Raw genomic sequence first — 27,515 nt, 5'->3', positions numbered from 1 at the left:
CAATTTTAAGTCAATTTATGTACTCATGGATAGATATCAAAAGCAATTTCGAATTATGTCAAAATCATTACCAGTTAATGATATAGGAATGCTTGAGGCATCCACCAAAGATCTGAATCTGCATGTATGGAAACGATGAAATATCTCTACTATATCACAATTAATAAATAAGGCATCCATAAAACCATTTTCAGAATTGATGGTTGAATTTAACATTTCTAACTCTCAAATTTACAATTATTTTAGAGTGAAGAATTTCATAAACAAATGTCTTGTTTTTGAAGACTCTTTTATAATTTTAAATATTTCAAAAATATTTAACCATTCAAAAATTGAAAGAATACTGACAAAAACAAGAAATTTGATTACAAACTTTAATAATATACAAAAAATACCTGCTTAATCCAAATGGGAAAAAAGATCTCAGATTGAATATTGAGAACGAACAATGGAATAAAACTCTATTTAGTTTCACTAGACAAGTAAAAATCTCCCCATCTGAGTCTGAAATATGTTGGAGATGTAACTTAATTTAAGATAAAGGTCAATTTAAAATAAGGCCAGGGACTAATTAAAGTATTTCAAAAATTGGGCAGACTAAATGGGCCGAATTGCTCTTATCTACCGTTAATTCTATGTTTTAATCTATATCAATATGTTTACATCTTTGATGACAAACTTGATTCCTTCAAATAACTCTTTCTATCTGATTGTCCTAAAAGGCTTGGTTCTTATTGAAATTGTTTGCACATTCCTATGAGTAACTGTGTCAAGTATAAACATGTAGTTGCAGCTAAAGCCATGCATTCAAATTCAATTGAGGATAAAGCAGTAGACTGTTTTTGGACTTCTATGCAATCAGTAGATGTATCTCTGTAAGACTACAGCCCAATCAGCTTAGCTGGATGCTTCTAGTTTCAGATCTGTATTACACTTATTGCAACATAACTCATTGATGGTATCTTTCAAGTATCTCATCACATATTTGGCTGTGTTCAAATGTTTTGTTGGTTCTCACATTGTGATAGTTTTCTTTTACATCCTTGAGTGTTGTTTCACTACTAGCACCTATCATGATACCATCTACCCATATTATCAGCATTACTTTTTTGTCTTAATACTGTTTGGTGTATATGCAGTGGTCTGCAGGATTCTGTTCAAACTGATTTTCACATAAATGGACATGTAGCACGTTCTCAAAACGTTTTGGTTGCTTTAGATATATTTTACAATCAAAGTGTGTCAGTAATCTGTTTTCGCATCCTTTTGATGAAGAAGTAAGTAGTATTGCCCTGCTAGTTGCATTAAGGTTCACATTGATGTAATGTTTGTAGTTATGGAGACTATTTCTTTGTAATCAACTTAATTTGATTATTTGCTTTATCAACATGTCTGGCCTTGTATGTTCCTGATCCATTGGTTTTGTTCTTTATTGCGTACATCAATTGATTCCGCACTAAAATTTTACTTTTTATCACCTTCTTGCAAAGTGGTTAAACCGAATGTGTAATTTTCTCTTCATGAATCCATTTCCACTGTTATAGCATTAAGCTTGAGTTTATGGCATCTTCAAAGGTTTGTGGTACATCAAACACCCTGTAACAATAATCAATGCTTGTTGATACATGGTCATTACAGTCTTCCAAGTTCTGGGGAATTTTTCTCTCTGTTTTAGGGTAACGTGTACAATGATCATTCCTTGTTTGACCATTCTCTCACTTATTGAGGTTTCTCCTATAGAGATTTTGATCTCTCATGAGCACTATACTCAACAGGCATATTGCTCTCTCTGTGCAATCCTCTTCATCATGAAACAGATCAGTTTTTGGTTGTCTTTCAACAGCTTTATTTGTATTTGAGAAGCTTTTTGGTGTCTGGATAATATAGTAGATGTAGTGGACCACGGGTAACCCGACCAGTTACCTCTGCTAATCTCTTCCTTCAGCCACTCTGGAACCACTTACAATAGCAAGGGACCCATTTCCCCCCAGTAACTGGATGAGACACAGCTCTGGGAGTACAACACAATTGTCTTGTGTCACACATGACTTATATGCATAGCTCCATGCATGGGGTCTTCAACACATACAAACAGGGGTTGTATCCCAGGATCCTCTATACTTGGGAGCCCAAGTGCGGGAATAGGGGGGCGCTGTCCCTTTGTCTTCCAAGTATAGAAAGGCAGCCACTCAGGCAAGGGGTCTCCCACACAAGACGACAGGGGGTCTTCATCCCAGGAGCCTCTGTGCCTGGGAGCCAAGGCGTGGGAAAAGAGATTGTCTCTTTGTCTCCCAGGCACAGAAAAGCCTGCCAAACTAGCCAGTGCCCCAAAAGTGTTCCCAACAACCTCATGAACTCTCACAATGGTGCATTACCTGACCAGTCTCCATTTGCACGTTTCCTGTGCTGAAACCATGCAAGGGAAGCATCTCCTTTTGGGATACAAATGCTTTCCCTGGTTGGCGTTCGTCTTTACGGCATCTCTTTCTCACATTTTTGATCTAACTTCTACAATACTTAAATGCAAAACATTCAGACCCACATTTCTTCATTTATAACGGTTGCATCCAATTGCCCATTAACAGATAATACAGAGTTCCTATATGTTTATTAAAGCACATATTTTGTATCAAAGTAGCAGGCATTACTGTTTATGCCCATACATGTCTTTTGGTAGCTTACTTTTGATCAGCAGATATCTTTCCATTTGACATTGTGTTCTCCAGTTTATTTTAGCAGTACCATTATGATAGTACGAGTAAAGTGCTGCGGTCTCATGTCTAATACTCTGCTTGTTTAGTAGAAACCAAAAATGCTCAGATATGAACTCAGTACCATTGTCAAATCTTATACAATTTATGTTGTCATACAAAACTGTGATGGCAATTCACTTTTTAATGACTAACACTGCATCAATTTTCATATCAGGATGTATATTAACATTGCTCATGAGACTGTCATTTTATGCTGAAACCTTCTCTGTCTTGTGGTTCTATGGAACCTGTCTAGTCAGCATGTACCAGTTATAGTACTGTTGTGACTTTGGCATTTCTGTCTCTTTGCTTTTACTTTGAACACATTTCCATTAAGTGCAAATTTCCCAGTTTAGATCAGACCTAAATATGCGTGTCTGTTATTGTTATCTGCCACATGTTCAGCAATAGCTCTTTTCCTGCACCTACAGTCTGCATCAATATGTCACTACAGTAAGTACACCACAGTGACTGGCCACCGCTTTGGCTTTTTAAGCACACACTGACCCTGTGCCCTGTTTGGCAACAATTTTAACAAAAAATATTAGCGTTACTCACTTTTAACAATATATTGGCATTTGAGCTATCAGAGTATTTTTCAGTATGTTTTACATTTTCAACTGTGTTTTGAATTCTACTAAAAGTACTTTTCTGTCGCCTTGCGTAATATGGATGGCAAACAGTCTCAACGATTCAGGCAAATCTTTCTGCATTATAGCCAGAGCCTTAGCCTAGAGTCACATAAGTCCAGGTGTAGATTTCATTTGGTGCCCTAGGTGGGAGTGGTCATCTTACTATCCCCTCCCCTTTATAAATATCCAGACATTCATGTTTTTATGGCAATGACTCCATCTCTGCCAGATACAGATCATGTGGTAGAGATTTTGTGAACTCCGGCACTTTATGTGATGGCAACACTCTGATTGGCCAAGCTAGTGAGATCTATACCACATGGTCTGCAGCTCTGCACCTGGAAAAACTGCAGATAGGCGATAGGCTCTCTCTCATCCATGCACCTGGTGGCATATAAGGCGAGTCGCCAGGGCCTCCTTACGGTTTTGGGTCCTCGGTCACAGATCAATCTGCCCAATCAGCACAAGGCCCTGAGCATCCACGTATCTTGCCAGATTAGAGAAATGTCTCTATCAGTGCCCCCTTCTGCCTCAACTGCCTGGCTTCTGGGAACAGTGCACCCTGTACACCTGTTCAGAAACAACCCTGTTCATAGCATTTAACAAACCATTACTTAACACTTCTGCATTTCTTAATCCTGTAATGGCTCTCTCTGCACATGTAACATAATTCATCACACTTTAATTTCCACCTTTCTGAAGGTTATATGGTTTGCGTAATTAGAGGTTCTGACTTATTGAAGTTCCTGTAACATCACAATAGATATTTTATTTTACATGAACTTTCACGTTTTCTACTTTGTACCTCAAATGGTCAACTGACTTAATTTAAAAATAATTTAATAATACGTTGCGACATATGACCAACTTAAAATTATTTAGTTTTTGTGTTTATTTTTGGGTCATTTTATCAATCACTGCAGTCACACTATAAATTCTCTCTGCCATCACCTGCAAATTCCTCCGCTACCTCTTGTCTCATTTCCCTATTTTACCTTTAGATTGTAAGCTCACGGGCAGGGCCATCTACCTTTTGTATCGATCTGTTTATATTGTATTGTTTTCCCAATTGTACAGCACTGCTAAATATGTTGGCGCTTTATAATTGCCAGCAATAAATACATAATTTTAGTGCCCATATTTTCTGCTGCAAATTATAAATGTATTAGATAACCATGTTTGTAAATTATGATTGCATTAAGATTTAAATTCTCCAACTATTAAGGCAATTCTACATGTTAAACAAGCCTTAACAGGAGTATTTGCTGGCTGACAGCCATTTGGATAATGGTATTAGAAAGAGAATCCAGTGAGATTTCTATCCATTCCATTACGTTTTCATCCATCCATTAATCTACAGAGAATTGAACATCAGGTGCAGACAAATAGCAAACTGTTAAACGTATTCTACAAGGTACCTTGAGGTATATGTCACAACATACTCATTGTATGACTAGTATTTATTGGTGAATAATTGTGGTTATGCAATAAAAATACTAAAACATTACTATTTGTAAAATCTACAGTTATTTAAATTGTATTAAGTTACTATAACCAGTATTTTTAAAATACCTTTTTAACATGTTTCCTTATATTTTAACATATATATATATTTGGCAGTTTTTGCAAATTCAGTGAAACAGCTATTAACTGTGACAATTGTTTTTTATTGACCAAAAAATATAGAGATTTATGTAATGTACACATTTATTTTTATTTGCATCTTTTTTTCTTATTGTGTTTTTCAAAATGCAGAAAGTATAGTTAAAATGAATGTGCAAAGATATTTTTTTGTCTGAAGAGCTCTTGCATTGGCAATTGTGTTTTTTAAAAAATCTTTAGAAATTCAGATTAGAAATTAACTTTCCAGTAATAGAAAAAATAAACACTGCTTCAATGAGGATTATTACTATCAGAGTTAAGTACAGTCTTTGATGGAACTAGAACGTGTTTCACACTTTTCCACTCCGCTTGTAATGATTTCTGGTTGGATTTCAAGGAATATGTTCACTCAACTTTAAAACACAATTACTCAAACTCTTCCAAGAGGTATTACATAATTCAAATCAAGCTATTACAAAAACAGTCAAGAGCATGATTTGAAATGAATTTTCTTTTTCATAAGTAGATTTAAATAGTTCACACTAAGTGTAATCCTAATATGATTTGACACTCAGCCTTAGAAAATGTGTGCTGAATATAGCAGGATTTTTTTTGATTATAATATACTCAAATGAGGAATTTTAGATGTATTGCATCAATAAGCAGAATTATTGTTCTAATGCTTCTGATTTTTTTTTCTTCTTTCACTTATGAATTAAACAAGCTGTAAACAAGTTATGGGAAAGAAGATTATATATAAAATCAATCAATGGTAACACTCAAGGGTCTTTGAAAAATGTTTTTTTTTTATTTTGTCACAATTCAAATGTAACATTTGAAGCAAAGGTTCAACTCCCTAAGGTTGATGTTTCAATTCATTCTCTGACTTTTCTCAAGACAGAGAAAAATCTGAGGATGAACTACAGCGTCAACTCATTGTTGTAATTAACCGCATAATAAAAGCAGAGTTAGAAACCTTTACAAAGACATCTGAGTGCACTCTATAATGGTATAGGTATTGGAATAGGTATAGGTATAGATAGAAAAGCACAAACAAAGAAGGTTATGACGCGGATAAAATGATTGAAAACCCCATCCACCTGAAGTCATTGGATAGTCAACACATTGTTAAACACTTATCTGACACACACCAGTCAAGCCAATAAGACTTGCCGTGATGTTCTTGCCACAAGGGATTCTGCATGTGCATATGCAAATTAGTTAAAAAATGAATCACCTTTTTGCCTCATTATTCCATTTTAAACATGGATTGCTTGGAGTTTATGTTTGCTGCATACAACAGCTTTGAAAACATAACTCAGGAGGAGATGCAAAGCCAGTTACACACACACACACACACACACACATATATATATGTGTGTGTATATATATATATATATATATATATATATATATATATATATATATAAAATGGAGGTTGTTAGGTAAAACTAAGTACTGAAATGAACAGTAGAATGTTTGTAAAGCAGTTCACTTCATGCAGTCGGTGATGCAGATCTCAGAGTTTACTCAGTGAATCCATATTAGTTAAATTAGTTCTACATTAGTTTCATGTACATGAGATGCCCGTCCTATGGATGCTAGTTGACTAGCCACTTGATTTCAACCCTATTCCTTGCATTTTGTTGTTATGTCCTACAAGTCCACTATCAGTGTTTTTTGGCATTCACTCCTGTTTCTATAAAATGTATGCAAATATGCAAATATGATTGATGAATTTGTGAGGAGGGACAACACTCTGGACACTGAAGGAAAAATATATCACTCAAGGCTGTTTTATCTCCACAAATTTGTGAGTGACCAATTGTGAATACATAACAGTGCCAGTCTCCACACAGTTATACGCTATGTTGTTTTGTTTTATTTGTATTTAGCAGATTGTCCCCTATCCTATTTGCATATACCTATTGAAGACAAGAGGAAGTCTTCGGGGATCTACCTGGATACTCCACCTAAAATATAGGGGAAGTCCTGGTTTGCTTTTATTTATATTTTCTTTTCACTGGGTTGTGTTCACATATCTTGCTTTTTTTGTTTCTATAAAATGTATGAAAGATCTGCTGCAACCAGTTGCATTTAGAATTCATATCATTAATAGACACATTGGATGGAGTTCAATTGATCTCAAAATAAATACATCTATACTTGAAAGACACCAGATGTTGTCAGCATGCATCACCAAATACCATTAATGCAGACTATTAGCCCCAAATTAACAAATAGAATTGTATTCAAAGGTTGTTTTAACAAATACTAAATTAGGATAATATCACAACGATCAATGTTATTTCATGTCTTCAAAATCTCATAAAGCCCACATGCCGATATGTAATGCTCTGTTTACCATTTGGAGGTCCATACAGCCCTCCCACTGTTAAATGAGTGGGGTATTCTATTTTGATACAGAACCTCTAAAAAATGTTTTTTAATTCAAGGTTGTAATACAACTAAATGTGGAAATGTTCAATGGGGTGACTATAAAAAGGCTCTATATAACAACAAAAATACGGTTTGATTTCTCTAAAAGTATTTTGTAAAATATCTATTTTTTTGTTTTGTTTTTTAAACATATCCCAACAAAATGAAAATACAATATATCTAAGATCTTCAGCTCTTAGTGTGTGTACTAGAGTGCATGCAACAATGTTTTAGTAATCCCATGATGACACAAGTTAATAGATAGAAGAGCATCTAATTCTTAAATACATGTAATTTTAAGAAATTCTTTTTATAAACAGATTGCCATTAGTACTCCATTTACAAGGAACAGATTGTTCATCTTTGTGAAGTCAAGATGTTTTGATCACAGCTGTCCTGCAGGATATGAATCCAGCAAATCAAATATTAAATCAGAGCATGATGATTTGCCAAAAATATCTAAAACATAAATAGATTGTATTTATCATTATTTTCATTCCATGAAACCGTTATGTTTGTTCATTTACATCTCCCATGGTAATAATTATTTAATTTTTGGCATAGCATTTGCTGTGGAGTACATTACCCATGATATCAAGCCAGACATTGAGCTAGAAAGTAAGGAATATGAGAACATGACTGTATTGTTGCAGCGTGTGGATTAGGAGTAACACATTGGAACATTTTAAACGTAGAATCTTAAGCTGTACTGCTTATAATGTGAATTACACCAAACATTGTGCAGGTTATACCAGTGTTATCACAAGATTAAAAAACAGATTCCTCATCTAATCCAGATGTGCTACTACCAATTGCAGATTTAATAAAATGTTTATGCCATTAATATAACAAACTAGTTAATTGTTTGTTTTCTGTTTCACCGATATGTAATTAAATCAGGTCAAATTCACTCATGAAAAGTTTTGAAGCGTTTTTGAAAGTTTAAGATCTGATCCATATCTGTTGCAAATTTACAAGTTGGACCTTTGTGGGTTGTGAATACAAGGACAAGAAAAACACTATTTAACAAACAAGTGCCAAATTAGTGAAGGTGTGTAGCGCTAAAAAGTAGATTACTTACTCCCAAATTATTGGGGATAAAATACTGTGCAAATGGCTGTAGAAGGAAAAAGGGAAAAGTATATAGTGCAACACTGTTAAATTAAAGTGGAAATATATATTCCAAATGGAAGCACTCACGTGGTCTAGAGCCTATTTTGGATTGGCTCTAATCACTTGCACCGTTGTGCACTTAAGGTGGCACACACCATATAGGTCCACGTGAAAGATGTTCCTCAAGATGTTCCTCATGTAAAACAAAGAGCCCAATTGAAAAAGCCGAATAGAATCGTCGAAACGCGTTTTGGATTTGGATTCATCACCACTGTGTATGTATTGTAACTTATTTTATAGAAGTTTTTACTGATAGAATAAATATAAATTTTATTGATTCTACACATTGGTGGACCATTTATCCTGCTCAAAGAAGGGTAGAGTCACCCTAGAACTGGACTCATCTATTTATACACTTAGAGCCAAGTGATAGGCTCTTTTTAAGGTGAGAAGCCATCTATATGTGTTTGCATTATACCTCACCTGATTAAGGATTTCTGCACCAGGGCAATTTTCCCTGTCTCCCCCCCTACCTCTTTGTTTTACATGCTTCTGAGGAACATCTTTCACGTGGACCTATATGGTGTGTGCCACCTTAAGTGCACAACGGTGCAAGTGATTAGAGCCAATCCAAAATAGGCTCTAGACCACGTGAGTGCTTCCATTTGGAATATATATTTCCACTTTAATTTAACAGTGTTGCACTATATACTTTTCCCTTTTTCCTTCTACAGCCATTTGCACAGTATTTTATCCCCAATAATTTGGGAGTAAGTAATCTACTTTTTAGCGCTACACACCTTCACTAATTTGGCACGTGTTTGTTAAATAGTGTTTTTCTTGTATTTGATGTAATAGGAATAGAGAGTTCCTATTTTTGTGTGAAAGCTGCTGTAACTGAGAGCACTTTAATTTTTATTATTCTAAGCGCCTTATAACACACAACACTTTGTATATTTATTGTGAATACAAGGAGCCTCAGCACATGTTAAAAATGAAGGAAACCTGTTTCCATGATGCTTGGGGCGACCCAGCCCCATAGTACAGCAAATTACCAAGCTCAGCTAGGTAATCTTAAGTTGATTTATTTTCCAAAAGTCAGCTGTTTTTTTTTTTTGCCTGAATGCACTGGCTCTCTCACTGGCTGCAATGCAATTCAAGTCCCTCCTCCATTAGATGCTCACCCAGTCTCCTCTCCTTCAAAAAATCGTTAAAAACCCACTTCTTCATAAAAGCGTATCAATTAAACTGTCAATAGCTCCTGACTGATTCTTCTTCTGCAACTGTCACTAGTCTAATACTATCCTTACCTTTTTGTGTAATTTTACCCCACTCCTTCTAGTATGTAAACTCATTGAGCAGAGCCCTCGACCCCTCTGTTCCTCTGTGTCCAACTTGTCTGTTTACAACTACATGTCTGTTCGTCCACCTATTGTAAAGCGCTGCGGAATTTGATGGAGCTATATAAATAATATAAAAATAATAATTTACTTGGTATGGTTCTCACTGTGCCATACAGATGGCCAGACGTGGCCGCCCTATGAGTACCCAACAGGGGATAGTGAAATTGATGAGAAGTACTGTTTTTCTAAAGAGCCTGTTCACACCCGGAGGGCATTCTTAAAGGGGGGTACAGTCATGGTTCTCATTGTACCATACAGATGGCCACGCATGGCCGCCCCATGAGTACCCAACAGGGGATTGGAACCTGGGTACTTTGGAATTATTCTAGTCACGTTCATCCTGGCTTGTCTGCAGCACTGGGGGCTGGACTTCATCTATTGCTGTGTTTCACCTGAGATTTATCAGTCATCAGCTGGGTATGTAAGCACGAATGTTATCAAGTCTTTGACTGGCATAGGTGTTCAGTTTCTGTGTTCTAGTCTCTTGAACTTATACTCCATATTGACCCTAGCTTTTGACTTTGTTTATTCTGACCTCTAGCATGCCTTGACTTTGGCTATGCTTAGTTTATCATGACCTCTGGCATCCTTTGACTTCGGCTATCCCTTGACTATCCTGCTGTTTTTGTCCTTGTCAGTTCTGCATTGGAATCACCTTTCCTGCACAGCCCCTGTGCACAAAATCACAGTCCAGGTGGCTTCTTACCTGGTCACCTTGGACTGTGTCTATTGACAAGGGTGAGCAAAAAATCTACAGACTCCCACCTCAGGTAAGACATTATTCCACTTAAGGTCTATATATATATATATATATATATATATATATATATATATATATATACATCCTGGGCCATGTCACCCTACACTGCATATTATTAATACAAGGTAGAATTTTCTGATAGCAAACATACACATGAAATTCATAAGGTGAATATAATTACTATCAAAATCTGTGTTATGGTACATTGATGCCTTAAATTGACACTCCACTGCCCAAATACAAGGCAATAACTGATTACTGTTTAGTAGATATAACTCCAGTGAAAACATGCATGCATTTTCTTTTCATTGCAGTTATATCTAAAAACAGCCTGAAGCATTTGCAGATCTCTTGCCTGGAGAATTTGCAAGTCCTCTCCTTCTAACTCAGCTGAGACTTTATGAGTTTGTCCAATCACAGATTTCCCATTGCAGATCAATGAGAGACCATTGCAAGTCAGATGCGCTGGGCACTTGCCTGACCCTGAATTTAGCTCTACTGAGCTAAAAATCCAGGAAGTAAAAGAACCGGTTGTCTGACAGTCAGAGGTGTAAGATTTTTATTGAAATCTGCACTTGTAAAATGAAAAAGAGAGGTCACACCCTGCACTGGTAATATTACTATGAGCTGATGTTGTGCTACTGGGGCAATTCGATAAATTAAATACCCCATTAAAGCAGCTCAGGGAAGCCACTAGAGGGAGGTGAAAAGGTGCTCATAAACAGCTGCATGCTTTATTCATGTAATAATCAGCATAGTTCACATATCCTAAGGAGTGCAGAGAAAATCTAAAGCCTTGTTGAAGCCTACTTGGTAGGTAGGAGAGTAAAATAAGTCGAGTATGAGTACCAAAGGGGAAAGAATAAATTAAACTCTCCTCCTTTTCCAAACTAAGTCTAATTGCTTCTTGAATTGTGATAGAGAGAATGTTTTTATATGCTTATCTACTTGAACTGACTACAACCAATATACCACCAGGTTAAATAGGTGGTATTGTTCTGTTTTTGAGTTTGTAGTAACTAATTTGTCAACATATAATAATACTGTTTCAATACATTGTATGGCTTGCAACATTTGTAAGGCAGAATCAGCAATAAATCCACCATTCAATGACAAAATTATATTTTGGAGTACTCTAAGCATGAGTTGAATTAGCCCACACAAGAGAGAACTTATTTACTTCTAAATGTGTCATCTTGTAGATATTTTCTAGGTGCTTTCAAATTTTATAGATATTACAGCATATTTTAATTCCTTGAGTTAATTAAAGATTGTTCTGAAAACTCTGAGAAGAGCTTTTTAGTCTTAGGACTACATTCGTCTAGGTGTGAATAACTCTCTAATCCAGAATGGTGACTCTGCAAAATGTACAACAGCGAGAAATATGTATCTTAGATGCAAAACATTATACAAATGATTAGTGATGTCCCAAATGGTTCGCTGGCAAATAGTTCCTGGCGAACATCGCGTGTCCGCCCCTATTCGTCATCATTGAGGAAACTTTGACCCTGTACCTCACAGTCAGCAGACACATTCCAGCCAATCAGCAGCAGACCCTCCCTCCCAGACACTCCCACCTCCTAGACAGCATAAAATTTAAATTAATTCTGAAGCTGCATTCATTATTCTTTTTTTTGTATTAATATTTTTTTGTGGTCTTTCAGCCAAATTTACTAATACTAAGTAAAAATTACTTAGTATTAGTAAATTGTGTCCCTACTCGCAATACCGTGAGTAGGGGCATGTCTATTAAACAGTGAGCAGCCTGTGGCTGCTCACTGTTAAAAAAAAAAGAAAAAAAAAGGCTCCCCTCCTCCCTGAGCGGGTGGGGGCCTAAAGTTAAAAAAAATGGGGGAGGACCAATTGTCCTCCCCCATGGCCCCCACCCCTGAACGGTGGGTGGGGGCCCTAAACACAAATTGGGGGACCTAATGTCCTCCCCCCTTGCCCCCACCCCTGAGCGGCGGGTGGGGGCCCTAAATACCAATAGGGGGGGACCTATTGTCCTCCCCCTGCCCCCACCCCTGAGCGGCGGGTGGGGTCCCTAAATACCAATAGCGGGACCTATTGTCCTCCCCCCCGGCCCACACCCCTGAGCGGTGGCTGGGGGCCCTAAATACCAATAGGGGGAATCTATTGTCCTCCCCCCGGCCCCCAACCCTGAGCGGCGGGTGGGGGCCCTAAATACCAATAGGGGGGGACCTATTGTCCTCCCCCCGGCCCCCACCCCTGAGCGGTGGGTGGGGGCCCTAAATACCAATAGGGGGGGACCTATTTTCCTCCCCCCAGCACCCACCCCTGAGCGGCGGGTGGGGGCCCTAAATACCAATAGGGGGGACCTATTGTCCTCCCCCCGGCCCCCACCCCTGAGCGGCGGGTGGGGGCCCTAAATACTAATAGGGGAGACCTATTGTCCTCCCCCTGGCCCCCACCCCTGAGCAGTGGGTGGGGGCCCTAAATACCAATAGGGGGGTCCTATTGTCCTCCCCCCGGCCCCCACCCCTGAGCAGTGGGTGGGGGCCCTAAATACCAATAGGGGGGGACCTATTGTCCTCCCCCGGCCACCACCCCTGAGCGGCGGGTGGGGGCCCTAAAAAAAATGCCCCCCTATGGGCCCTAAAAAAAATAACTTACCATTCAATGTTTTTTTTCTTCTAAAATCTTCTTTTTTCAGCCCCAAAAAAGGGCAAATAAATATCCATAATAACCGACGCAAAAAAAAAAAAAAAAAAAAAAAAACGAGCGCAAAAAAAAAATCCATCTTCACCCGGCGAGGGCTCCGCACAGACTGAGCTCTGCAGGGCGGTGGAAGGCTTATAAAGCCTTGCCCCGCCCTGCAATTAGGCTCAGAACACTCTGATTGGTGGGTTTAAGCCATCCAATCAGAGTGCTGTGACAGGTAAATGTAGAGACTTACCTGTTAGTTTCTTCATTTACCTGTCAGAGCATTCTGATTGGATGGCTTAAACCCACCAATCAGAGTGCTCTGAGCCTTATTGCAGGGCGGGGCAAGGCTTTATAAGCCTTGCCCCGCCCTGCAGAGCTCAGTCTGCGCGGATCCCTCGCCGGTGACGATGGATTATTACTTTTTTGCGCTCGTTTTTTTTTCTTTTCTTTTTTATTGCGTCGGTTATTATGGATATTGATTTGGCCTTTTTTGTGGCTGAAAAAAGAAGATTTTAGAAGAAAGAAAACATCGAATGGTAAGTAATTTTTTTTACAGGTTCTGGGGGCTGGGGGGGAGGACAATAGGTCCCTCTCTATTGGTATTTAGGGCCCCCACCCGCCGCTCAGGGGTGGGGGCCGGGGAGGTGGACAATAGGTCCCCCCCATTGGTATTTAGGGCCCCCACCTGCCGCTCAGGGGTGGGGGCCGGGGGGAGGACATTAGGTCCCACCCCATTGGTATTTAGGGCCCCCAACCGCCACTCAGGGGTGGGGGCTGGGGGGAGGACATCAGGTCCCCCTATTGGTATTTAGGGCCCCCACCCGCCGCTCAGGGGTGGGGGCCGGGGGAGAGGACATTAGGTCCCCCCCTTATTCTTGTTTAGGGCCCCCACCCGCCGCTCAGGGGTGGGGGCTGGGGGGAGGACAATAGGTTCCCCCTATTGGTATTTAGGGCCCCCACCCACCGCTCAAGGGTGGGGGCCGGGGGGAGGACATTAGGTCCCCCCTATGGGTATTTAAGGCCCCCACCTGCTGCTCAGGGGTGGGGGCCAGGGGGGTGGACATTAGGTCCCCCCCCAATTTGTGTTTAGGGCCCCCACCCACCGCTCAGGATTGGGGGCCAGGGGGTGGACATTAGGTCCCCCCCTTATTCTTGTTTAGGGCCCCCACCCACGGCTCAGGTGGGTGGGGGCCCATCACTATTGTGGCCAGAAAGAGTCCCTGTGGGTTTTAAAATTTGCCAGCTATTTAAGTCTATGGCGGTTCACTAGGTTCGCCCGTTCGCGAACATTTGCGGAAGTTCGCGTTTGCGAACGGAAAATTTCATGTTCGCGACATCACTACAAATGATGGACTATGGAAAAATGGCAATATGATTTTACTACATTACAATTGTCATTTGAAATAGGTGCTTTTATGTTGCTTGAAAGTCCTAGCAGTACGATTAGATGTTAGATAATTACAAACAGCACACACAGTATACTCATATTACATTTATCTCTATATTGTAATTTCCTCTAAATTTAAACCAAAATAGTGCAGAGTGCTACAAAATATTTTTTTTATTAGAAAAATCATATTACCTTGAGAAAAATATGGGAATGTTCATATTTAAACCGGTATGCACTGATTCATTGCATCACATTCACAAGGCCTAGAGTTAAAACAGACAAATTTATTTTACCTTGGCAATGTACTCATGAAGATGAAATAAAGGATCCACTTGTTGATTTGAATCTTTTTTGATGAAGAGTGCTTCTGAGAAAATATTTGGAACTGGAACCTTGAATAGAAATATAAAATAAATTCTGTTTATATGTTATCGAAAGTTTATTAAAAAAAAATACATTAGTATACAATTTAGTATGCTGGAAAAGATTGAAAATGCTGAACTATAAAAAAACTCAATCTCACCTAGGTTATATGCATTATATTACATGAATACCAAAATCCAATTTGTCATTCAGTTCACACAATTCTCTTACACACATAAGAAAATGAAACCTGAAGCAACAATATATCTGCCACGTGGAATAATACTGCGTGGAACAATCAGAAAAATATTACTTGAAGGAGGGGCGTGGCCGGCGACTGGACTGAATGGCCGCACACTAAGTAAGCTCCGAGCTACAAGGGCTGAAAATGACGATATCGGAGGAATATATGCACGATGGGGAACAACAAAAAACAGCCGACCACTCACCCAACAACGGGGAAGACCCCGGCGGGTAAACCGGGTTCGGTAACCCGTCTGTTCCAAGAATACGCCGACCGCGTTTCTGAACATGGGGATTCCAATATGGCGGCGGCGGCCCTCACAGGCTCTCAACCACAAATCCCTGCCGCTTCTGAAAGCTCCATAGACTCCTCTGATGTGGATATCAAGGAGATCTTGAGAAACTTACCTTCTAAAGCCGACCTGGCACAAATGCTGGGGAAATTAGAATCCACGTTCCAACACAAAATGGAGGGCCTCAGCTCTGAAATTCAACAGGTAGGCCACAGGGTACAGGACCTGGAAGATGAGAGGGGATCTTACCAAACACAGATCCAAGATCTAACTGCCACAGTAAATATCCATGACAGACATCTCTCCATGATGCAAAGGTCACTAGATGACCTAGATAACATAGAACGGAGAAATAACCTCCGCATAAGGGGGCTCCAGGAGACGGATAACGAAAATCTGCACGACCAATTAACTACCCTCTTTAACTCGATCCTAGGCCGCCCGCCAGACACACAGATAATTCTTGACAGGGCGCACAGATCCCTAAGGCCAAAGAATGGGGTAGGCGAAGCACCTCGAGACATTATATGTCACATCCATTACTTCTCACTCAAAGAAGACATCCTGAGAAACCTGAGAAACACCTCCACCCCACTGCTGTATCATGGCCAAAAAAATTCAAATATACCCAGACCTCTCCTTGCTCACCCTGCAAGCACAAAGAGCCTTAAAACCCATAACAGACCAGCTCAGGATCCGCAATATATGGTACAGGTGGGGTTTTCCATTTGCCCTTGCTGTCAACACCAGAGGATCCACATTCACGATCGCAACACATCACGACGTAGCCCCATTTGTTAGGGCACTAAACTTGAACAAAAACCCCATTATGGACTGGTACGCACCAGACCCGGCTGGCTCTCGCAACAAACCCCCACAAGGTACGGGATGGCAATCGCCAGCGAAGAAACAGCGAAACGGAACAGTCAGTCACCAACAACGAAGAGAAAGACGCCCCAGAGGGGCCATGGAAGACTAACCCACATGAACACATCATGCCCAGATGGAATATGAAATTCTCACACCACCTAAGGGGAACCCTCACAGGACAACAATGCCTGCATAAGGGAAAGGAAAGGAAACATCACTCTCCTTCACGCACCTTCAGCTGATCCCGATGTATTGGACATACAAATACTTAATGGTAAACCTAGATGGGACTTGTGAACTTTCGCTAAGACCTAAAATGACGAATATGACATCAAGGACACCCTGTCGGACTCTTAACATCAGGTCGTATGATCAGCAATGTATTTAAAATTATGCAGTTGTAACCCATACCCGCACATCACACAATTAACCGACAGAGTAATCCACACCCGAACTACAGATTGCGGTACACAAACAGGGAAACTACAAAGCCAACCCACTCCAGGGTAGAGAAAAAAAAAAAACCTTCTCTTACAATAACAATGTTAACTACTTCCTCCACCATCTGGGACTACGGTTAAGACGTATACCTCCCATCAGCCATACTACACATCCCCATACACAAAAACTCAACACCAAGCTCCAATACACTAGTACATGACTATACGTTTTCAGCCCACAAGCTCCTATTGAGCACCGTAACAAGTATCAAACCATCCACTGGTACTGACGGTACTAGTCAGTATACCTCACAATATAATACACAACAATCACACAACAAAGCCAGCACCACTTTCAAATTAATCGCACGTAGCCCCACTCACCATTACTAACGGTGTCACAACACATTGGCCTCCTGCAGACTCAGGGACATCTCAGAGGCCGACACCAGATACAATAGTTGCACACAAGCAACTATCTACAGTTATTAAAGGTATTCATCTAACGAATCAAGATTAGAACTGACGAATTGTAAATAGTTAATTGTTTGTTAACAATACCATTGTTTATGTGAATTTGTATATTTGTACCAAACGATCTTATATATAAGTGTCTAGAACAGTGCATACGATATCTCGTGTTACAAAAGGTTCACTACACAATGGAATCTGAACACCTACCGAATGACTCCAATAACACCCCAGACATGAGCATACCTGGAGCAAGGGCCGCTATAACCATCACCTCACATAATGCTAGGGGTCTAAATACAGCAGAAAAACAACACATGGCACTCTCAGACTATCATAGACATAAGGCCAATGTGGTATTTAAACAGGAGACGCACTTTCGCAAGGACTCTGCCCCCTCGCTTAAATCTAGAACCTACACCAAAGGCTAATTTAGCAACTATGCTAAAACCAAATCGAGAGGGGTAGCGATTCTCATATCTTCCCACCTTCCATTCACATACATAGATCAGCTCACAGATGACAATGGTAGATTTCTATTTCTTAAAGGACGGATAGAACAGACCACCGTCACCTTTGTAAACATTTATCTCCCCAATAGGAAAGAAACCCCCGCCCTACGCAAAATGCTACGCAAGCTCGAACACTTCAAGGAGGGCCTGTTGATCTTAGGAGGGGACTTCAACATCTCCCTAGACGGGATACTAGACTTCACCTCACAGGCCCAAACGTATCAAGCCTCATCGAGAACACACACTATCAGACTCATACCAATTATATGACATTTGGCGAATCACCAACCCAGCAAAACGAGACTACTCATACTACTCCCATTCCTCAGGCACCTATTCCAGAATCGACATGTTTCTCATCCCCCATAGGTTCTTAAACCTCGTCCAAACATGTGAATATGCTACGATCACCTGGTCCGATCATTCCCCGATATCAATGACCATCACCATTCCATCGTTACATCCCAATAGATCACAATGGAAATTAAATGACACCCTATTGAACAACCCGGAGATGCAAACACAAATCAGGGAAGGGCTGACTCAATATTTTGATCAAAGCACAAAACAAGAAACTTCATGCCCTATAGTATGGGAAGCCCACAAAAGCACCATTAGGGGAACAATCATCCAAATAGCATCTAAACACAAAAAAACGCCGAGAAGCACAGGCTACCAAACTAACCAAAGAAATTAGAACATTAGAAGAAACACACAAACAAGATCCCTCCCTCTCTATTTACTCGCAACTATTAGAGAGAAGGACGGAACTGAACTCCATCCTCAACGTCCGTACCAAGTATGCCTTAGCTAAAACAAGAAGCCTCTTCTATGCTCAAGGGGGAAAATGTGGAAAACTCATAGCCCATGCCCTAAAAAAACAGAGAGAACACACAGCTATATGCAATAAAGAAGGGAAACTCTCACATTCAATGACAGACATATCGAACGCCTTTCATGACTATTACTCAGTCTTATATAACCTTAGACACACAAATCCCCAGACGCAGGACATAAGGACATTTTTAGAGAAGAGAATACGTTATTCTCTCCCAAACAATTTAAAAGACTCCCTAGAACATCCCATCTCTACAGAGGAATGTATGGACGTAATTAAACATTTGCCACAAGGGAAAAGCCCAGGACCCGATGGGTTCACCGCAAAATATTACAAGAACTTTGCGACGACACTCATACCCCATTTCGTAAAAGCCTTCAACTCACTATTACACTCAGATACTCTCCCACCCCAGGCCCTCAATGCAACACTCACCCTCCTACCTAAATCAGGCAAAGACTTTACTCAATGCGGTAGCTAAAGGCCAATTTCACTAATAAACATTGACCTCAAAATTTTCACAAAAATCTTAACCAACAGATTACATCCTCTACTCCCAGGATTAGTACACGCAGACCAATCCGGCTTTGTACCGGGCAGAGAAGCCAAACACAACACCACCAAGTTCTTAAATCTCATACACCATGCCACACGAGCTGGGTGTCCCAGTCTACTCCTGTCAATAGATGCCGAAAAAGCATTCGACAGGGTAGACTGGACCCTAATGCTACATACGCTGCAACATACGGCACCAGACAAGGCTGCCCCCTCTCCCCACCTCTTTGTACTTGTCTTAGAACCTTTCCTACAGGGGATCCGGGACAACTCTAAGAATTAGGGGCATTCTTGCGGGGACCGAGGAACATAAAATAGCGGTATTTGCTGACGACGTGCTTTTCACATTATCAAACCCAGTGACCTCAATACCCCACCTAATGTCAGAAATGACTACCTATGGTATACGCTCCAATTTTAAGGCAAATCTAAGCAAATGCGAGATCCTCCCAATACACATTCAATCACAGGAGAAAGATGCGCTGCAACGAGAACACCAATTCACATGGACCATGCACAGTATAAAATATTTAGGGATCCACATCACCAGGGACCTTCTCCAACTATTCGAGAGCAACTTTCCTGACTTATTAAAAGCCATAGCGACTGATCTCACCACATGAATAAGCCTAATTTTGGGTGGTTTTGCAGGATGAACATCCTTAAGATGAACATCCTACCCAGAATCCTTTACATGCTACAGGTGCTCCCCATAACAATTCCCAAGTCCTGGTTCACGACAGTTCATAAAACACTTACTACATACATCTGGGCTTACAAAACTGCACGACTATCATACACACTCCTCACAAAACCGAGGGACAGAGGCTGCTTGGGATTACCAGATGTCGATACATACCATAAAGCAATACTGCTAACCAGAATATACGACTGGTCACACCCACAATCCAAGAAACAATGGGTAAATCTATAGGACACCTTTTTTAGAGCACCTATCTACACGATATAATGGCACAAGTCAGGGCAGGTACTATTGCTAAATAACCCACATCCCACAATCACCCCAACCCTCCGCATGTGGGCAACTCTACGCACTCACGAACTGGTATCACCATACTCGTCACCACTCTACCCGCTCACTCACAACCCCTTATTTCAACCAGGAGTAGAAGGCAAATCGTTTCAGTCCTTCCATAAGACACCATATCTTGCCTTGGGGGACACCGTGGAAACCATAGGGTCGTGAACAATTAAACCTATACAAGCATTCATAGATTCCCCCACGGCAATACAACTATACCAATACAGGCAGCTAACGCACTTTATCTAATCGGGGCCCCTAGCCCACAGCACTAGCCGAGAACAAACTAATTTCGAAAAATACTGCTCCCTCCAATCCATAAAGACAAAACTCATCTCGATGATGTATTCCCTGATTCTATCCACGAGACCCCAACAAAGGCCAACCTTCGCCACCACCTGGGAAAAGGAGTTGAATATAGAAATACCGCCTGACAAATGGAAAAAAAAATTCCAGCAAATCCACAAATCCTCAAATAATGCAACAATACAGGAAAGTAACTATAAAAGAATAGTGAGGTGGCACTACACCCCTTCGAAACTACACTCCCTATTTCCCACAACCTCCAAACAATGTTGGCGTTGCCATTCAGCTGTAGGCACCACCACACATATTTGGTGGACATGCACAGAGATCCAAAAATTCTGGACACGCATTTCAGGCATGATCCACGCCATACTTAAGATATCCATCCCTCTGGACCCAGACACATACCTATTCCTTCTAACTCCACAAGGCTTACCAAAACACACAACTGCCCTACTACTACACCTTATAACAGCTGCAAAACAGCTTATACCAGCCTTATGGAAACAACCAAATCCCCCAACCATACGCGAATGGCTACAAAAAGTAGAAAATACCAGAAGTCTAGAGGAAACCTGTTATGCCCTCTCAAACCAATACCAACAATACACAAAGATCTGGTATCCCTGGACCCAATACCTCCTCAAGACCACATAATAGACCAAGATCATTTCCTTTCCTCCCCCCCCAAACCAACAACCAACAACAAACATTTACCTCACCACCCTCCCCCATCCATTCTCACGCAACACGGACTAAAGTACCAACAAAAAGTAATTAGGTACCCGACTGCCCAACCGACTACAGCAAGGCTTAGGACGAACAGAAAGAGAACCACTATATAAAGCTACAGGGAAAAGAAAAAATATGGGAATATAAATACGAACTTAGGAACATAGGGATATGTGAAAAGCAACAGAACTCACATACCACTACTACTGCATGGTTTTCTTGTACCAAATGCTCTTTTATGCCTGTCAAATTTATATAACGAAAAAGTTGTACAATATACCGACCTCAAATAAAAATTTTATTTAAAAAAAAAAAAGGCATCAACTGGAAGATAACAAGACCACCAGCAGTCATTTGCAGTAATCAATATTAAAGTGGTCCATGATTTGTGTTATGAATAGGCAGATGAGAACGTGAAATTAAGTTCCGCTTGCATTGTGCAGGAAGAACATAATGCTTCATTAACTAAACCGATACAGCTATTGTAAAAGATTTATTTATTCATTAAACAAACATGTAAATATAGAAAAGAAAATAATAAAAAAATAATAATAATAATATATAGACACACACACAGATATAGCTGTCAGGAGGTTACATAAAATAGCATCCATGTTGAAGTCAACTCAAATATTTAATTTCAACATATATCCATAATTATCATTACAACTAAACATAGAAACATAATAGATATTTTCCCAGTCATAGGGAGTTTTTTTTTTTACTTATTGATTTAAATCACCTTTTGGATTTCTCCTTGATGACAAAGTATTACGTATTTAAGTATTAATCAAAGTAAACATTTTTGAGCCATTCTTCTATCATTTTACCATGCTTTTCCATATTTGATCTAACCATTTCAGTCCAAAAGGGGGGGGGGGGGATATATAAGTGGATTTCTCCTACTTGGGGGTTAACCCCTAGTGAAATAAATTCACCAAAAATACAAAATAATAGAAGGAACGTAGAGAGAAAGGACAGGAAAAATAGGTAGAAATAATCCTGATAGAGTGGGTTTCCCTCAATCTGGAGGGAAACTAAAATGGGAAAAAGTGGGTAGTTAATTCCCAACAATAAAACTTAGCTTTTAATTATAACTAAAAATAAAAGTAGCGGTTGGTATAGTGACCCACCAAAACACAAATATAAATATATATATAAAAAATGTGGCAACACCAGGAGACAGTGGAACAAACCAGTGAGCCACTGTGACTTGCAAAGTCGAAGGGGTTATACTGTTAATGATACAAAGCCACCAAAGTGTATACAGCGGTGTAAGCTGCTAACTAAATTCCTGCTACTGAGTGTATATAGCAGAGCGTCTGTTCAAGCGGTATAATCATTAAATAGATGAGCTTGCCGTTTTCAAAACACTATTTAGAGACATTATAGCGGTAAAGTAGCTGTATGGGTATAATTGACAGTTTTACCAAAACACTTATGTCAGATATTTTGTAGAGCGTGGTGCAAGCGGTCTGTAATGAAATAAGCTTGCCGTTTATAATGCACATATATACAGACGTTTAGGTAGTAAGTAGCTGAGTCGGTATATTAGCCAAATTGACCAAACAACTTTTGGCAGATTCTCAGACTGCTAAACCAAGGCTCTGAGAGAGACCGGTAAATTTGCAGTATTTAAATCGCTAATACTGGTAAAGCGTGAAAGGATGACTGAGCTCCTGAAAAGCTCAAATACAAAACTGATACTCAAAAGGCACCCCTTAGCAAAAAGCCTGATTTCTCCTGATCGCTAGTGCAGTGATATAAAGTCCCAACCTCCCAGCAGAAAGCCAAAACAGGCTAGAGAGAAATTTAGCTGAACTTGCTTCTAGATAGAGCAGATGAGTCAGTGTTGCCGTGTGTCTAACCCTGATAGAAAATCTTGGCAGGGATAGAATGTGACACTGATGATGCAGTGTGCTGGATAACGCCAGGTGAGAGCCCCTGACGTACGTTTCGCCACTCTGGCCCTCTGATTTTGTTAACAGAATATTTATGATTTGTAAAAAAAAAAAAAAAATTAAACTAATTGAATGTGTTATTTTTTTCTTATGTTAAGGTAAATGTAGTGAAATAAATAACTTCATGCAGCATGCCTTTTGGTGTGTTATATTTTTGCAAGTTTTATTAAAATATGTTAATTGCATTTGTTCTACTACAAAGATTTGTCAAATAGATGATTATTGTTGCCAGACAGACTAATATGATTAGTAAACAAAGTGCAAAAGAAATATTATATTAGTGAGCTGCTACCACCTGTGTGTGAATGTCCCTCACATTCACTGCAAGTAAAATTACGAAAAAAACTTTCACTGTGTGGTATATACACCCACCCCAGTGAAATAGTGGAGCACTAGAAATTTAGTCACTTACCCTATAGTTTCGGTAAGTTTTAACATCCTATAATGACAAAAATACTAACACAGTGTAGTATATCAAGTACTATACAGAGGATATTACTCAATATTGGTACACTCACATTTAACTGATCCCCACAAGATAGGCTCAGATCACTTGGGCAGATGTGTACTATGGTGACACTTCCCCTCTTCCTCTGTATGTGGATATATATGGAATAATGAAAGTGGGAGAAAACCTAGTGCAATATGTAAATATTCAAAAGTGCATATGAATGGGGTTGCAGAACTGCTCACCTTCTCAAGAGCCTATTGTACTTGGCTCTTAGTTTGTAGACACTTGTGTCTATAAAGGGGACACATAACCCTTATTTCAAACAGGATCCAAGGTAGTAGATTAGAGTCTCCAAGAAGAATTCAAAATACTATTTATTACCACTTGTATAAAACCAAATATAAGTAAAACATAAAATCTTCACAATGGAGCTCCATTAAAAAAAAATAGAAATAAAAATCCTTAAAAAATATTACTAAAAATCAGTTTATTGGAGGAGATACTTATACAAAATAATTATAAAAAGTGACAAATCTCAAAATCACTATTAAGACCACGAGGTCGCATTGTATTCAAATTAAAAATCTCTCTCATTTCATTTTGGCCTATTTTTCTAATTAAATCATCCACTGTCTAATTAGGTAAATATTTTGGATTCCCATAAATTGGAGATGACTGGGATCCTTATTGTGTGCATTTTTAAAGTGCAGTGACAAGCTGTGTTTCTCAAACCCGTTTCTTATATTTCTGATATGTTCCTGAATACAAACATTTAGAGTGCGGATTGTCCGCAGTACATAAAAGAGGCCACATGGGCATATGATGATATAGATAACTTTCTTGGAATAACAGGTTATACGTTCTTTAACCCCTTAAGGACACATGACATGTGTGACATGTCATGATTCCCTTTTATTCCAGAAGTTTGGTCCTTAAGGGGTTAATGGTGTAGTTCTACTTAGAGTTTTGTGGATGATTAAAACTAGAAAATTTCCACTCCTTGCTTAAAGAATTTTGACAAGCTCCACTGGAGCCACACCCATAAAATCCTTTGGATACATTGAGAAAGTTATCTTTAGTTATTTCTCTCTCCTTTAAGTTGTTGCAGACTAGAGCACTCTTCCAATTCTGAACTCCTCTATAAATGATGACAGGTTTGTCCCGAAGTATTCGATTTAGTAGGTCATCATTTTTTAATATGGGCCAATATTATGCAAAAATCTTTTTTATTTGTTGATTCCGACAGTTAAAGTCACATATAAAACTAATTTGTTATTTACTTCATTTGTATTTCTATCTTTATAGTTGATTAAGTCTTCCTATTTACATCTTTAACTTTGTCATAAGCATCTTTTAAAAGTTCCTCCTTGTACCCCTTTTCTTTAAAATCATTTAAGATTTTTTGAGCCTATTCCTGAAACACACTTGTGTCTGAACAGTTTTGCCTCACTCTTAAAAGCTGATAGCCAAGGTGAAAAGTGGCAACTATTCTGTTGTATGTAGCTATTTACATCTACCTTCTTAAAGAAGGTGCTAGTTTTTATTGTGCCATTTTCTATATAAATACATAAATCTAAAAAGTTAACCTTTTCTTTGCTATAATCAGTAGTGAGTTGAATTCCCCAATCGTTAAAATTCAAATAATTTAAAAATGATATCAAAGAGGCTTCGGTACCTTGCCAAATAAAAAATTGATCGTCTATATAACGGCTATTGGTCACAAAGCTGTCTGCCATCTCTATAGATAAACTTATTTTCCCACATAGACATGAAGAGATTGGTATAGGGAGGGTAGCGGGTGGGTCTATTACACTAAAATAAGTGTTGGCATAGTGCTCCCCAACCTCACAGTGAGGATAATAATTTCAATCTTAGTGTTCCCCACTGCCCCATCCATTCAGCAAGTGGGGACTCTAATATGAATATTAATTGCAAATTAAATATATAAGGGGTGTATTGTCACCATTTACAAAGGGTGTAGAAATTGCACAACTGCCAGTTGCCTAGAGGTCCCATAGCCACCTTCCAAATTCCCCCAGCCTCTAATCCCTTCACCAATAAAAAAGCAAAAAACAAAAAACTCTACCCTGTCATCCTAACATTCTGAGGTATCCCAATAAATTAAATTCCTGGTGTGTGTATACATATATATATACGTCCCAGGTCCCAGCACTCAATGCTCACGGTCTTTTAATGTTCCGGTTCTGTCTCTAACCAAATTGTATACGATACCAGTAGAGAGTCTTTCAAAGTAAATTTCCTCTGTTGCTTTATTGAGCAATTACAAATTCACACAACGTTCCAGTCGACGTTTCAGTCTGTAAAATACTTTTTTCAAAACAATTATGTATGTGAGATGGATACCTTATATACAAAAAATGCAGTGGTCCTGTTTGAGGGTGAACATGTGAAAGCTAACAACGGATCAGAGTGTCATTACTGACGTAAAACACATTTGAATTACGTAATAAATTGAAGTTAACCCTATGTGTAACTGGTATGTTAAACATACTCTCGTGTAGAGAAGTCAGAAAGTAATAAAAGAAAAATAACTATAAAAATAAAGTATATACAAATGTTTCAACTCTAACCAAGGGAACAGAGATACAGGTGATACTCGAAAAATTAGAATATCGTGCAAAAGTTATTTTTTTTCAGTAATGCAACGTAAAAGGGTAAACTAATATATGACATAGACACATTACATGCAAAGCAAGATAGTTCAAGCCATGATTTGTCAGAAGTGCGATGATTACAGCTTACAGCTCATGAAAACCCCAAATCCACAATCTCAGTAAATTAGAATATTGTGGAAAGGTGCAATATTCTAGGCTCACAGTGTCCCACTCTAATCAGCTAAGTAAGCCATAACACCTGCAAAGGGTTTCTGAGCCTTTTAATGGTCTCTCAGTCTGGTTCAGTAGGAATCACAATCATGGGGAGACTGCTGACCTGACAGTTGTGCAGAAAACCATCATTGACACCCTCCATAAGGAGGGAAAGCCTCAAAAGGTAATTGCAAAGGAAGTTGGATGTTCCCAAAGTGCTGTATCAAAGCACATTAATAGAAAGTTGTGTGGAAGGGAAAAGTGTGGAAGAAAGGTGCGCAAGCAGCAGGGATGACCGCAGCCTGGAGAGGATTGTCAGGAAAAGGCCATTCAAATGTGTTGGGGACTTTCACAAGGAGTGGACCGAGGCTGGAATCAGTGCATCAAGAGCCACCACACAAAAACGGATTCTGGACATGGGCTTCAGATGTAGTATTCCTCTTGTCAAGCCACTCCTGAACAACAAACAACGTCAGAAGCGTCTTACCTGGGCTAAAGAAAAACAGACCTGGTCTGTTGCTCAGTGGTCCAAAGTCCTCTTTTCTGATGAGAGCAACTTTTGCATCTCATTTGGAAACCAAGGACCCAGAGTCTGGAGGAAAAATGGGGAGGCACACACTGCACGATGCTTGATGTTCAGTGTGAAGTTTCCACAGTCTGTGTTGATTTGGGGAGCCATGTCATCTGTTGGTGTTGGTCCACTGTGCTTCATTAAGTCCAGGGTCAACGCAGCCGTCTACCAGGAAATTTTGGAGCACTTCATGCATGCTTCCACAGACGAGCTTTATGGGGATGCTGACTTTATTTTCCAGCAGGACTTGACACCTGCCCACACAGCCAAAAGCACCAAA

The 27,515-nt window shown here is 39.5% G+C and overlaps 1 protein-coding gene across 1 annotated transcript in view; it reads right to left on the bottom strand.

The window, feature by feature from the left end:
- Positions 1-27,515, bottom strand: part of NAALADL2 (N-acetylated alpha-linked acidic dipeptidase like 2) — a 711,495-nt gene that overhangs the window by 106,680 nt on the left and 577,300 nt on the right. The window contains exon 11 of the mRNA XM_063442690.1: positions 15,053-15,151. Coding sequence (XP_063298760.1) covers positions 15,053-15,151 — 99 coding nt within the window. The remainder of the gene's footprint in view (positions 1-15,052; positions 15,152-27,515) is intronic.

Source organism: Pelobates fuscus, chromosome 2 (genome assembly GCF_036172605.1).
Source record: "Pelobates fuscus isolate aPelFus1 chromosome 2, aPelFus1.pri, whole genome shotgun sequence".
NCBI classification, from domain to species: domain Eukaryota; kingdom Metazoa; phylum Chordata; class Amphibia; order Anura; family Pelobatidae; genus Pelobates; species Pelobates fuscus.
Note: the sequence above shows the minus strand (reverse complement) of the source record. Positions and strands in the feature narration are given on the sequence as shown.